Raw genomic sequence first — 12,220 nt, 5'->3', positions numbered from 1 at the left:
GTGACGAGGTCCCCGAAACTGCTTCTGCTCTGGGTTCTGCCAGAAAGCAGTAGATCCCCCCAAAGCCAACCCGCTGCTCCTTAGAAGCTGGAATCTCCCTCCACGCCGGGAGTTCCGGATGAACTGAGGCTCTCACATGAGAGACAGACTTCCCCAGCTAAGCGGGTACGACGTTCACTTCCTGCTGCTCTGGACTGGCAGACGACAGCCCGTCTGGCTGTCTGGGAGGCAGGGTCAGGGAAGCCCCGCACACATCCCCACGCGTGGAGGAGCTGCCTTGGCCTCGTAGGCTTTGTCCCAGGGCGGTGGGTCACCAGCTTCACTCAGGACCCTCCGATGCCAAGGACGGGTCTCCCTTCCACACGGGTGAACCTCTCCTTGCCCTCTGTGCAAATGGGCAGCCTCCGGCTTGCTTGGTGGGCCCAGGGGGACGTGGGGCACATACACGTCAGGGCCTGGGTCCCCAGGAGAGCGGCTGCGTCACCGGGCAGGCATTTAGGGGGAACCTCAGCCATCACTCACTCCTAATTTTCATGACGTGCATTAGCGAAATTGTGTTGTGAGTATTCATTCAGTGCCGTTTATGGTGTGCTCTCGAGTGCGCTTACCGTTTGTCAGAAGTGCAAACTAGCGAACATACGAGCCTTTAAGACAGGCCATCTGTTCGTCTTAGACCCTTGGACGATTGTCAAACGCTTCTAAAAATAAGTGCTTACTAGCAGAGAGGGGCTGCCCAGGTGATACACAGCAGAGGGGGAAGCAGGGCCGCCTGCACCTGTACCCTCCCCAAAGGGAAAGATACAGTTGTGTGCTGGGGATGGGTGGGGGGCCGAGAAAGGAGCAGAGTGGGTGAGAGCCTGAGGGCCCTGCCGATAGACCTTTCTGGCTGGAGGTGTGTGCGTCTCCCTGTTCCTTGCCTCTCGTGTAACTCCACAGCTCAAGTACTTTCGATGGCTCCCCGTGGCCCAGATTTAAGGGCAAGCTGCCTCGTCTGGCATCAAGGAGCCTCATCAATAAGACCCCCTCCTTCCTTTCCAGGCTTGTCTCCACGGCACATACCCTGTCCTTCTGCCAAGCTGAATTATTCATTGTTCCCCCAACATATGTTGCACTTTTCACATTTCACAGGCAGGAGAGGGCTGTGGTGAAGGGTGGGCTCTGCATACAGACCGCACAGGTGCAGCTCCCGCACCACCACGAACCAGCTGTAGCACCTCCACTCTGTGCCTCAGTTTTCTCATCTGTAAAATAGGGATAATGAGAGTATTTAGTCCCCAGGGTCGTCATGAGGCTTAGATGAGTTAATATAAGTGAAGAGTTAAGAATGACACAGTGAGCTCACGAGGAGTGTTAGCTGTGATCGTTACCAGGATTCTTCACACCTTCAGCCTTTGTCTGGGTGGTCCCATCTCCCTGGAAAGCGAACGCACACACACACGCGCGTGCACACACACACACACACACACACACACCAGTGCAAATCCTAACCCGAGCCATCCTCAAAGGGCAACCGGGAAGCCAACTTTTTCCTTAAGCTCCCCCCAATCAGAAATGTTCTCCCCACAGTTACTTTTTATTTTTTTTATTTTATTTATTTTTTTGCGGTACGCGGGCCTCTCACCGCTGCGGCCTCTCCTGTTGCGGAGCACAGGCTCCGGACGCGCAGACTCAGCGGCCATGGCTCACGGGCCCAGCCGCTCCGCGGCATGTGGGATCTTCCCGGACTGGGGCACGAACCCACGTCCCCTGCATCGGCAGGCGGACTCTCAACCACTGCGCCACCAGGGAAGCCCCCACAGTTCCTTTTTGTGAAATCTCACCCCCTCCTTCAGCCATGAGCTGGTAGCAGGCCAGGATGTGCCTCTCTCTCTCTCTCTCTCTCTCCCTCTCTCTTAGCAGGCCAGGATGTGCCCCTCTCTCTCTCTCTCTCTCTCCCTCTCTCTCTCTCTCTCTCTCTCTCTCTCTCTCTCTCTCTCTCTGTCTTCCGTCTAGCACACACAGCCAGGCTCCGTGTTTGTTAAACAAATAAATAACAGAACCTCGCTTAGCCTGAACACAGCTGCAGTGTTAGCCCGAAGGATCTGCCTTTTCCCCTGGAAACGAATCCTCCCGTGGTTAAGGCAGGTTCTTGGACTTGGTCCCTGCTCCTGGAGACTGCTCTTTGTGACACCAGCCTTGTGAGAGCCACTGGGGCTGAAGCCGCCAGGGAGTGGCCTAGCGGTAGGCAGCGGGGAGAAAGGGGATTAACTGCAGCTTCTTTCCCAACCGAGAACCAGAGGGAGGTGATGTGGCGAAGCCAGGTGGGCTCTGCAGCTGGGGCTGGGTGAGCAGGGAGGGTGGGATGCTCTGGGTACGGGGCCTGTGTCCCTGTGCCCTTAAGTCTGCCACAGGGAGGTGAGGCCCGGCCCCGGGACCAGGCTTTCTCTCGTGCCCCTTGAGAGTAAGGGGCTGTGAGTCCAGGCCGCCCCCATTCACTGTGGACTGTGAGCTTCTCAAGGGAGAGGCTGGGGCTCCACCTCCGTGTGTCCGGTGCCCGGCTGGGGCCTCCGTGAACCGCTGTGGAAGGGATGAGCGAATGAGTGAATGACGGGATGAGTGCACACCTCCTCCCTCCTCCACAAAGTCTCCGTGAGGCTCTTCGCCTCACCAGACGTCCCACTGTTCCCTGGGGGGAGGGAAAGCAGTGAATTGTGGGTACAGAGGTTGTAGCCAGGGGGCTGGTGGGGAGGGGGCAACGAGGGGAGGACCTTTATTAGACGCTGCTGTTCCAGAGATAGGACCATCCAAGGTGCTGCCTTCTCCGGAGCGGTCCTGAGATCTCGCCAGCCCCGGGGACACACAGAAGGAGGAGCTGGCAGAGGGATCAGTCTGTCAGACCCCCAAGAAGCCCTCACTGCGAGCCCCCAAGTGTGTTTGGTGCCATGGGGGTACAAGCAGGGAGCAAACAGCCCCTCGTTCACGGAGCTCCCTGTATCTTGGACACCGTTTATGGCAATGTATGTAGCACTTACTCCTGGCCAGCCTGGGATAAGTACACACACATTATCTCCTGAGTCCTCAGGGCATCTTAGGAAGTGGGCTCTGTTACTTCTGCCCCACCCCCACAAGCCCCCTGAGGTCAGGGAACTTGCTCAAGGTCACATGGCTAGTAAGTGGCAGAGCCAGGATTCAAACCCAGGACTCAGCCCATCTCAGCCCATAGGGGCTTGCCCCCTGCCTTGGGATCACTCAGGGCAGTGGCTAGCACAGATGGGGCACTTGCAAAGGACCAGGCGAGGTGCCAGGACTTTAGAGATATTTTGTCATCAGAGTGGCTGGAGCACGGGAGGAGCAGCTAATAATGACCCGCAGTGCAGAGAGACCCTCTCCAGCCCGTGCCCCTGCATCTCAGGATGTGCAGAGCAGTCTCTCATTGCCTCACAGGCAGTGTTTTCCAGGCCACCAGGCAGCCAGCATGTTTAAGCAACGCTAGTCTTTTCTCCTTGACTCTATGGTGAGTGGACATCAAAGGGAGACCAAGCAGGGTCCCAGACCAAGGGACAGAACACAAAGCCAAGACCTGGAGGAGAAATCCTGATTGCAGACCGGGGGGGACGCACCAGTGTGTATGTGTGTGTGCACGTGGTGTGTATGCACGCCCGTTGCAGGGCATGGAGGTGTGTGGAGCCAGGGATGCCTCCTGGGGCTAGTGAATGGGCCCCCCACTAGAATCTCCAACTGCCCCATGCTAGGGTGTGTCCGTGCTTTGGGAAGGATGGTCCAGCCACAGACTCCGTGATCCTGGTGTTCCCTCATTGTCCAACATACACCCTGGCTTCGCTCCAAATCCAGGTTATTTTACTGCTGAATTCCTAGCAACAAGTATGGTGGCTGTCACCCAGGGATTCAGTAAAGGTTTTCTGAATGAACGAATGAATGAGTGAATGAGTGAACGAACAGCCATGTAAATGAATGTGAGGGTGTGGGATCCTCAGCCACAGCCCTCTGCGGATGACTTCCACAGAGAGGGTTCACCAGGGTCCCAGCCAGGGCCCGACCTCTCACCTGTCACTCACTTGTATCCCGGGGGCAGATGGCCCAGTGCACCAGGCAGATGCGCTCGGAACGGGCGCTACCAGAAACGTCCACCAGGAGAGCCGCACTGGCTCTGCCGAGAGAATGGATCTCGGCCGCAAACCAGTGCCACCCACCCACCTTCCGTTCTCCCATTTTATTTTTCTCACCTGCTCCTGGGCCCACACGTGCATCTCCCTGGCAGGCAGAGAGGCCCGTGTGGATGCCAGCCCCCCTCTCCCCCCAGCCAGGGACCTCCCGGTCCTTGCCGGCTGCCACCCCTGCCCCAGCCCCGGCCTTTACGATGCCGGGAAGTGTTCATCTGCGGGGTTGGTAGCATCTTTAAAAAACGATTTTCTTCCTTCTCTGAAGGGGCTAAATATAGCACAGGCATAAACAGAGACACAGACATTAAGCCAAAATGCCCTTGTGAGAACCATGCCGGGTGGAAGGAGCTCTTAGAAGACTTGATGAAGCTCCCTCATCCCTCGAACCAACCGCAGCTTCAAGCCTTGGGGGAAGCAGCCACGGGTTTTTAGGGTTATTGAACTGTGCCGCTCGCCAGTGGCTCCGCCGGGAGCTGCTCAGTGCACAGGTATGCTGGCGATGGGTGAGTCCTTGTGACGGTCCCTGCCACCCCCTCTGCCCTTTTCGAGACTGGGCCCTGGGCCTGTGGAGGAGCTGATGCCGTCCTGGCCGAGCACAGGGGCTTCTCAGCCACCCCCATACTTATTGGGTGGCCTTGACCGGGCTCCCCCAGAGCCACCATTCTGCACCCTTAAGTCCACACCCATCGTTTGGGTGTCTGTGTGTCTCTAGGCATCCCCCCCACCCCACGCAGTCAGGCTCCTCGAGGGCCGAGCCCAGCTGGAGTCGTCCCCTCCCTTCCACTGTGCCCGTCCCGGAGCACAGCACCCAGCAGACACTTCACAGCGCAGCGCTGAATGAATTCTGCTGCCTGGCCCCCTCGGGGCATCAGGTTTCCACGTTTCCATCTGCTGTGACATCCCGGGCTTTTGTTCCTTTAGAGCTTCAGGTAAGGAAGTTTCACCCTCTTTGAGGAAGTTCTTCCTTGAGTCTAACCGAAGACCCGCCAGCTACTGCCCTTTAAGAGAGAATGCCACTGTTGTTTGCACCTGAGAAGTGGCGTTTATTCTTGAACTGTCCTAACCAGCAGTCCTAGGTGTAGGTTTCCATCACCAGGATTTCTGTGCGTGGCTGAGCCAGTGTGGACCACGTGTGTCACACCAGCCCTGTTCTCGGCATCTTGGCAAGAGGCTGCTTCATCATCCAGAGAGCCCTGGACATCCGCCGTTTCCTGTGTTGCTGGTGGATGGTCCTGAGGACTTTGTGAAGATCAGAAATCATCTGGTTTTCTGCTGCTTGTGAAACAGAGCCCACATTCAGGGGCCTTCAGGGCTCCCAGCAGTCTTCCCCGTGATCTCTGTGCTGGGATCGCCCCACTGGTGCCTGCATCTACTGAGCTTACTCCAGCCTCCATACCTTCATCTATGCTGTGCCCTCCTCTTGGCATGTCCTTTCCCCTTTCCACATACCTACATCCTACCCATATATTTATTCATTTATTTATCCTTCCATTGATTCAAAAACATTTACTCAGTGTCTCCTTGGTGCCAGAGCCTCGGAACCGTAATTTGAGAATGAGGAAAGGGCTATACGTGTTTACCTTCCTAATATCCCTCCTCTCCCTCCTCCCCAACCCCCCACAAATCAAGAAGGACCGGACCACCCCCGGAGAACCCGGGCCACGTGGCACTGGTAACTCACTGGCTGTTGGCAGGCTGGGAGAGGGAGACCACCGCGTCGTTCCTGGCAGCCGCGCCTGCTGCACCACCGCTGGGCATGGGAGGCCCGGGGGTCCGGTCAGTACAGTGTGCAGCCCTGGGCCAGGCGCTGGGGCCAAGAAAGGAAGTGATGCCCCGCTGCCTGCCGCTCAGCAGGGGCGGCCAGGCTGGCCCTCGGGAGGCACATAGGTGTGGGGGCTGTGGGCTGGAGGTTCCTCGAGCAGCTGCAGAGATGGGAAGCGCCGTGTCCCAGAAGTCCCAGAGGACTTCACGAGTAGCATGGTTGGGAGGAGAGAGGAGGCAGGAGCTGAATCAGCAAAGGCTTGGAAGCTAGGAGGGTGGTTTGATGTAGGGTGGGCTCGGCTCCCCGCAGGACTGGCTGGCTGGCTGTGCACAAGCGCCGGGAGAGGTGCCTCGGCGGCAGGGTGGGCGCTCCCATGGAAACCGCCGCATCCCATCTGTGGCCTCAGACAACCTGCCTTGTGCCTCTGGGTCCCTGACAACCCCACCGAGGTGCCAGGCTGCTGGCAGAGTTTGTGCTCATGTCTGGAGAGTTCAGATGATCTGCAGACTGGGTGCCCACGAGGGCGTGGGGCACTGTGGGAACCCTGCCCGCTCACCCAAGCCCCTGGCTCTCTTGGATTCTAGTTGCCACCCCTCCTGCTTCCTAGCTGGATGTACTTTGACCCTGTCTGAGCCTCAGTTTCCTCATTTTACCACGTCCTACCTTGTAAGGCTGCTGTGAGGATCGACAGAGATGCGCCTGCAACCACACATAGCACGTGTGCTTGCCAAACTCTGGCCACGTGGCCTGTGCCCGGGAGCCCAAGGAAGGAGGGCAGTAGTGGTTGGTGTACTGTGCTCGGGAGTCAGCGGGCATCTGCTGTGTGAGGACCGCGTGCTGCCTCTCCCTGGCCGTGAGCTTACCGGAGGGGCTGGTGCCATCGCCGGGAGGCAGCAGCCGTGCCTGCCGTGGGAAGGGGCTGCCACCGGGGCCCTGGGCCGGGGAGCGGGGGTGGTCCCAGGCCTCCCGGCGTAGCTGCGGGCATCCTCTGGTCACCCTGACCGCCCAGACCCGGAGCCTGGGAGAGAGACGCAGCGCCACGCCTGACCCCTGGTGGTCATCCGCAGAGCTGCAGGTGCGGCTCCCAGCCCCGGAGGAGTGGCTGCGCTGGCGGGGCGCCCACTTCTGGGGAGCATGCTCCTCGTCTCTGGGGATCCTGTGCTGCCCCCGAGCAGGGTTGCCCTGCCCCGGGTGGATTTTGTTTCCTTTCTCCAGGTGTCATGAGGTCGAATACCACCTGAGGCTTTGATGAGATTGGTGTGGATTTGGAACACAGACCACTGAAAAGAAACAAAAAGATTGTAGGCTCTTAGAGGTCAAATCCCACCCCCAGCCCCAGGCCACTAGGTCCCGTGGAAACAGACCTACATTGCTGGCCTGCTCTGGCTGGTGTGAGGGAGGAGATACCGTGGGCTGTGGTGAGAGGGAGGCGTTTGGCCAGAGGGGCCCACCCGGGCCCTGGATTCCCAGGCGGATTCGGACAAACGACACGACAGTCTTCTGGCCAGAGCACTGTCTCATGATGGCACAGGCAGCCTCCCTGTGGGTGACCTGCCCCCTGCCTCGGCCACAGGCACCAAGGCCGCCCACTTCCTCAGCATGTCCGTGCCACTTGGGTGTTTCTTGGCTGGAGAACTGCATGACACATCTGCTGTCTCCCTGAACTAAGCTCAGAGCAGCTCCCCAGAAGGCCCGAGAAGGAGATCTGGGGGAAGCCTGCAGGCGATCAGATAATTTCCTCCTGATCGTTAGAGCAAAAGGGAGATGGAGAGGTGAACAGGGATGTTTTTAATTCCCACTACCTCCCCAGCATTTCCCCTCTCTCTTCATATAGCCAGTCCCCACGGTACGACCTGAATGGTCTAAAAACAAAAATTCATAGGGAGCCCAGGTTGGCAGCAACAGGAACCAATCCCCAAGCCCCAAATCAACGTGGCGTCTTGGCAGCTGCGTCCCCGGAGCACTTTTTCCTTGTTGCATTTTGTTTTGTAATAAACGAGATGCTTTTCTGCGGCTCTCGGCGTAAATGCACTGAGTGGGAGGGGACAGGCACGCTCTCCATTCTTCTGCCCTCATGCGTGTCCCTTTTCTTCGCCTTTGCAGAACCACACGATGAGCCAGCACGCACAGTGAGGGACCGCTCGACAGGACACCTCTCCGCAGAAGGCTTGCCGGAGACGCCGTGGGGAGGGCCATTTGAACATTACATCCAATCAAAGTGTCATTTGCAACCCAGATGTAAAACTCTAATGATTTGGCCATGAGGCGCTGCTATTATAAGCAGCTGGAAATGAATATTAATGGCAGAGATTAAAAGTATTCCATGCTCAGTATTTTTTATTGTCCTGCTACAGCTAGTGTGCTTTTAGAGTTTCCGCCGCAGACTACATTTCTAGAGTTAGAGAAACCCGCTTTTTGAGGCTATTGTCCTTTGTTCCTTCATGTATTATATTGATAGTTTTTAAAAAGAAGAATTAGTGTGATTTTTTTGCTTTGCTTCTTCTTTTTTCTTTGTTTTTCTTTCCCCCCTTTCGGTTAACTACTTTTTAATTGCAATCCTAGGTAATTGTGCATCGTGATGTGATTGCTTGGCTATTGTCTGAATATTTCCTTTTCATTTTTTAATTAAAGACTAATGCTTTGATTGGATTTGCCAGTTCACCGGACAGTGATTAAAACTCTGTAATGAATATAATCGGTTTCAGTGCAACTGGATGGTCTGCTTTTAAATGTGACTTAATCTGACTGCAGTAACTAGTACAGTTCAATAAAGGGAATCCATGCGATTAGCATCCGGCTGCTTGGTTCTCTCCTCCCCGGCCCAGGGCTGTGTGAGGGCTGTCGTCACCTGCGGGGTGTGTCCCTGCGTGAGTTCCTGTGGATCACACGTGCTAGTGGGGACCTGCACACAATGGGCCCAGCTCCCCTCGGGTAGGAAGAAGCCTAGTCATCTAATGCACACAAGACTGGATGAGCTGGCACGAGGCGTGGAAGTCAGAGTGGGAAGAACCTTTAAATACTCTGATCTTCTCACTTATGGATGGAGAAGCTGAGGCCCAAGGATAAGCGAGCGACTGCACTGAGGCCACGGGATAGGTTGATAGGGTGGCTCACGTTCATCCACGTCGTCTCTCCCCCTCGGGTGTGGCTTTCCTGGCTGCTGGATGAAGCCGGTCACGTGGTTAACCCTTATCTTGCCAGGACCCCAGGTAGGACCTGGATTCTAGTTGTGGCCAAGGCATGGGGATTGGACAGGAGTTAGGGAGGGCTGCCCAGCCCCATGAGCTCCAGAGCTGAGGGCTGCAGAGTGAGCCAGGTAGGAGCAGCAGTCTCCCCATCACAGAAATCAGTGGGATGAGGAAGCACTGAGACCAGTGGCTGCAGCCAGGACTCTACTGGGCAAGCGAGGTGCCTAGGATGCAAAATCTCGGGGGGGGGGGCCCGCTCTCAGGGGCCCCGAGAATGGACATTTCCTGACACTTTGCACCCTTAGGTGCCTTGCTTGCCTCACCTCCTCTCGGTCCTGCTGGCGCCCCAGGACCGACCCAGCAGACTTAGCCTCCCACATGCCCGTCCTCCCATGCCTCCATCGTGCTGGTACTCAGCCAACTTGCCAACCAGAGGCCAGGGCTTCAGAACCTGCACGGGGAAGCCCTTCCTTGTTAACTTTTCACAAGGGGCAGGAAAATCGGTTATTACCCTCTGTAGAGCGGAAATGAAACAGGCAGACAGATTGCACCTAATTATAATGTAATACTAAGTCATGGCGTGGAATTTGGAGCAATTATCCCCAGCATCTTCTGACTCCCATATCAAGGGGCTTCTGTAAGAGTTCCCCTTGCTGCCACCACATGTAATGTTCTGACATGGGTGGGGCTGTTGCTTTTTCTAAAGGTATTTTATGCCTGCGAATCTCAGAGCGGACTCCTGCCACCGCTGGACACAATGAAACGGTTGCTCTTTGATTTGCGGGCTCCTACCTCCTGGAAGCCAAAGGTGGTGAACTCCAGTTTTTAGTCCTCTAGAGACTTGGCCATTTTAGGGGAAGACCTCAGGGTAGGCATCAGTGCTCCCCAAAGTGTGGCCGGCCACAGGCTGGGGCTGGGGTAGGCTTCCCTGAGTCCACAGCCAAGCCTGTCTTTCAGAAGATGCAGTGACTGTGGGCAGGACCAGCATGTCCCGGGGGCTTCCCAGATCACCGTCTCTGGGCCCTCTCCAGGCCCGATTTATCCCGAACCCCATGGAACCCAGGTGAGTCCTCAGTAAGTACCAATAGAAGATTTGATTTGACAGTTGGTGGCGTAGGGCTAAATTAGTCACTGCCCCCATTAAAAATACAGCGGGGGGTTTAAGAGCTTTTCTCGCCATGTGGGAATCAGCAGCGAAGCCGGCGGATGCCTTGGGTAAGGAGAGAGGCAGCCTAGGGGACCGCGAGGTAATGAGGTTTATGGCAACGACAAGGCAGCCGGGGAACCCCACCGACTCCCCCCTCACCCCTGCCCCATTGTTCTCGGGCTGGCTGTGCCCCTGCTGCTTTAGCTGAGAGCCCCTCGTGACTCTGTGCAGGGAGGGGGCTTGTAGGGGGTACATGGCGACCCTTACTGGGACCGGTATTTGTCACCGTCAGGGAGTACTGGGTTGGGGGGTAGTGCAGGGCTATAAACCTGTGCTTTGGGGGCCCCCCACTTCTAGTCAAACGGTTTGGAACTGGAATGAGCCACTTTATCTCTCAGTTCTGCAGGATCTCAGAGGGTCCCTGGGAGGCTTCTAGAAAAGGATGCCTACAGGAAAGGAAGGGCTGAGTACAGAGAAAGACCCGGAAGTGGCACGGTTATTGTTAGGAGGACGATGAAGCCAGGCATCCCACATAGGCGTGGCCCCTTTCAGCAGAGGGTGTGATGGAATCAGCCACAAGGAGCTTGGATACTGGAGCAGGGTTCAGCAGTGGGAAGTGGGTGAGGTGACTGGAGGCCTGACTTCATTGGTACTGGGTTTGCATGTACAAATCACCAGTTTCTAGTGGCTCTGTGGGCTGGAGAAATTTAGCCCAGGCTGAGAAATGGACCAGGTCCCCTGGGCCACAGATCCCTGTCATTGGCTTCCTGCCTAGAGCTTCTGGAAGCAGGTGGATAGGGGTTTTGGTCTCAGTAGAGAAGCTGCCATAGGAAGAACCTTCTCGAGTTGCCCTAGCGATAGAGAATCGTCCTCCTAAACTCATAGTATGTTTAATATTTAACTTTCCACCTGCTTTTTTATTCCCTTCTAAAGCATGCATTCTTAGGGCTGGGGCCTGCACCTACAGGTGTCCAGTTAATAGGACCAAGACTTTGATCCATTCATTCATCCATCTGGCAGATATTGTGCCAGGCACTGCGCAAGGTGCTAGGGATATAGGGATGGATGGGTGATGGGAAGCTCACAGTCACGTGACAGCCAGCTAACAAACAAGCACGCCACTAAACATCCAGCAGCGCACGGTCACAAGTGCTGTGATGGGAAAGGGCCAGACTGTGCAAGATGCATGCGGGACCCACCTTAGAGGCAGGGGCACGTCGAGGACGGCCTCGCTGAGGATGTGACTTGTGTTCCGGCCAGAAGATCGAAAGGAACTCTGCAGTCCAAGAGCGGTGGGAAAAGTGCAGGGAACACAAAAGCCCCAAGCCGGAAACGAGCTGGAAGTATCCTTAGGGATCTCTGGTTGTACTAGGTTTCGATTTTAGATGGATTAAAACAAGCCCGCAGAAATTCAGAATCTTGTCCAAGGTCACACGATTCAGCATAGAATTGAGACTATAATTTGGGTGTCCTGCCTTCTAGCCTTGGGTGTCTGACTCCCCTCTGTGGCCATCTTCTATTTGTTGTAGGGCAAATTGATTGAAAAATAATTATTATTAGTATGAATAAAATGACATACTACGTAGGAAAGACTGCTGGCTCTCCTTCGTTTCCTTAGTCAGTTAACTCTGATTTTTATCTGAGCACACATTACCTTGGAGAGGAGAAGGGTCAGATAATATACCCTATCTGTCCTAGAAGATGGGCGTGGCCATATTACTACTGGTGGTCATATTGGTTCTGACAATGGGATATAAATAAGGCGGTATGTGTAAATTCTAAGAATTATCCTTAAAGAGAAGAAATGAGCTCATCCACTACTCTTCTTGATGACTGGAATGTAGATGCAATAGCTGGAGCTCCAGAAGCTATTTTGAATCATGAGGTGAAGTGGAAATGGAAGCCATACATGGGTTGAGCAACAACATAGAAGGAATCTGGATCTCCAACAGTGCCAAATGTG

The 12,220-nt window shown here is 55.5% G+C and overlaps 1 protein-coding gene across 1 annotated transcript in view; it reads left to right on the top strand.

Moving 5' to 3' along the window:
• The window catches only part of ZNF423 (zinc finger protein 423), a 267,722-nt gene extending 259,008 nt beyond the window's left edge, over window positions 1-8,714 (top strand). Inside the window, exon 7 of the mRNA XM_024747328.1 lies at window positions 8,026-8,714. Within this exon, the coding sequence (XP_024603096.1) occupies window positions 8,026-8,055 (30 nt within the window). The 3' untranslated portion in view covers window positions 8,056-8,714. The remainder of the gene's footprint in view (window positions 1-8,025) is intronic.
• The last annotated feature ends 3,506 nt before the right edge of the window (window positions 8,715-12,220 follow it).

The sequence above is a fragment of the Neophocaena asiaeorientalis genome, unplaced genomic scaffold, assembly GCF_003031525.2.
Source record: "Neophocaena asiaeorientalis asiaeorientalis breed wild unplaced genomic scaffold, Neophocaena_asiaeorientalis_V1.1 scaffold438, whole genome shotgun sequence".
Classification (NCBI taxonomy): domain Eukaryota; kingdom Metazoa; phylum Chordata; class Mammalia; order Artiodactyla; family Phocoenidae; genus Neophocaena; species Neophocaena asiaeorientalis.
Note: the sequence above shows the minus strand (reverse complement) of the source record. Positions and strands in the feature narration are given on the sequence as shown.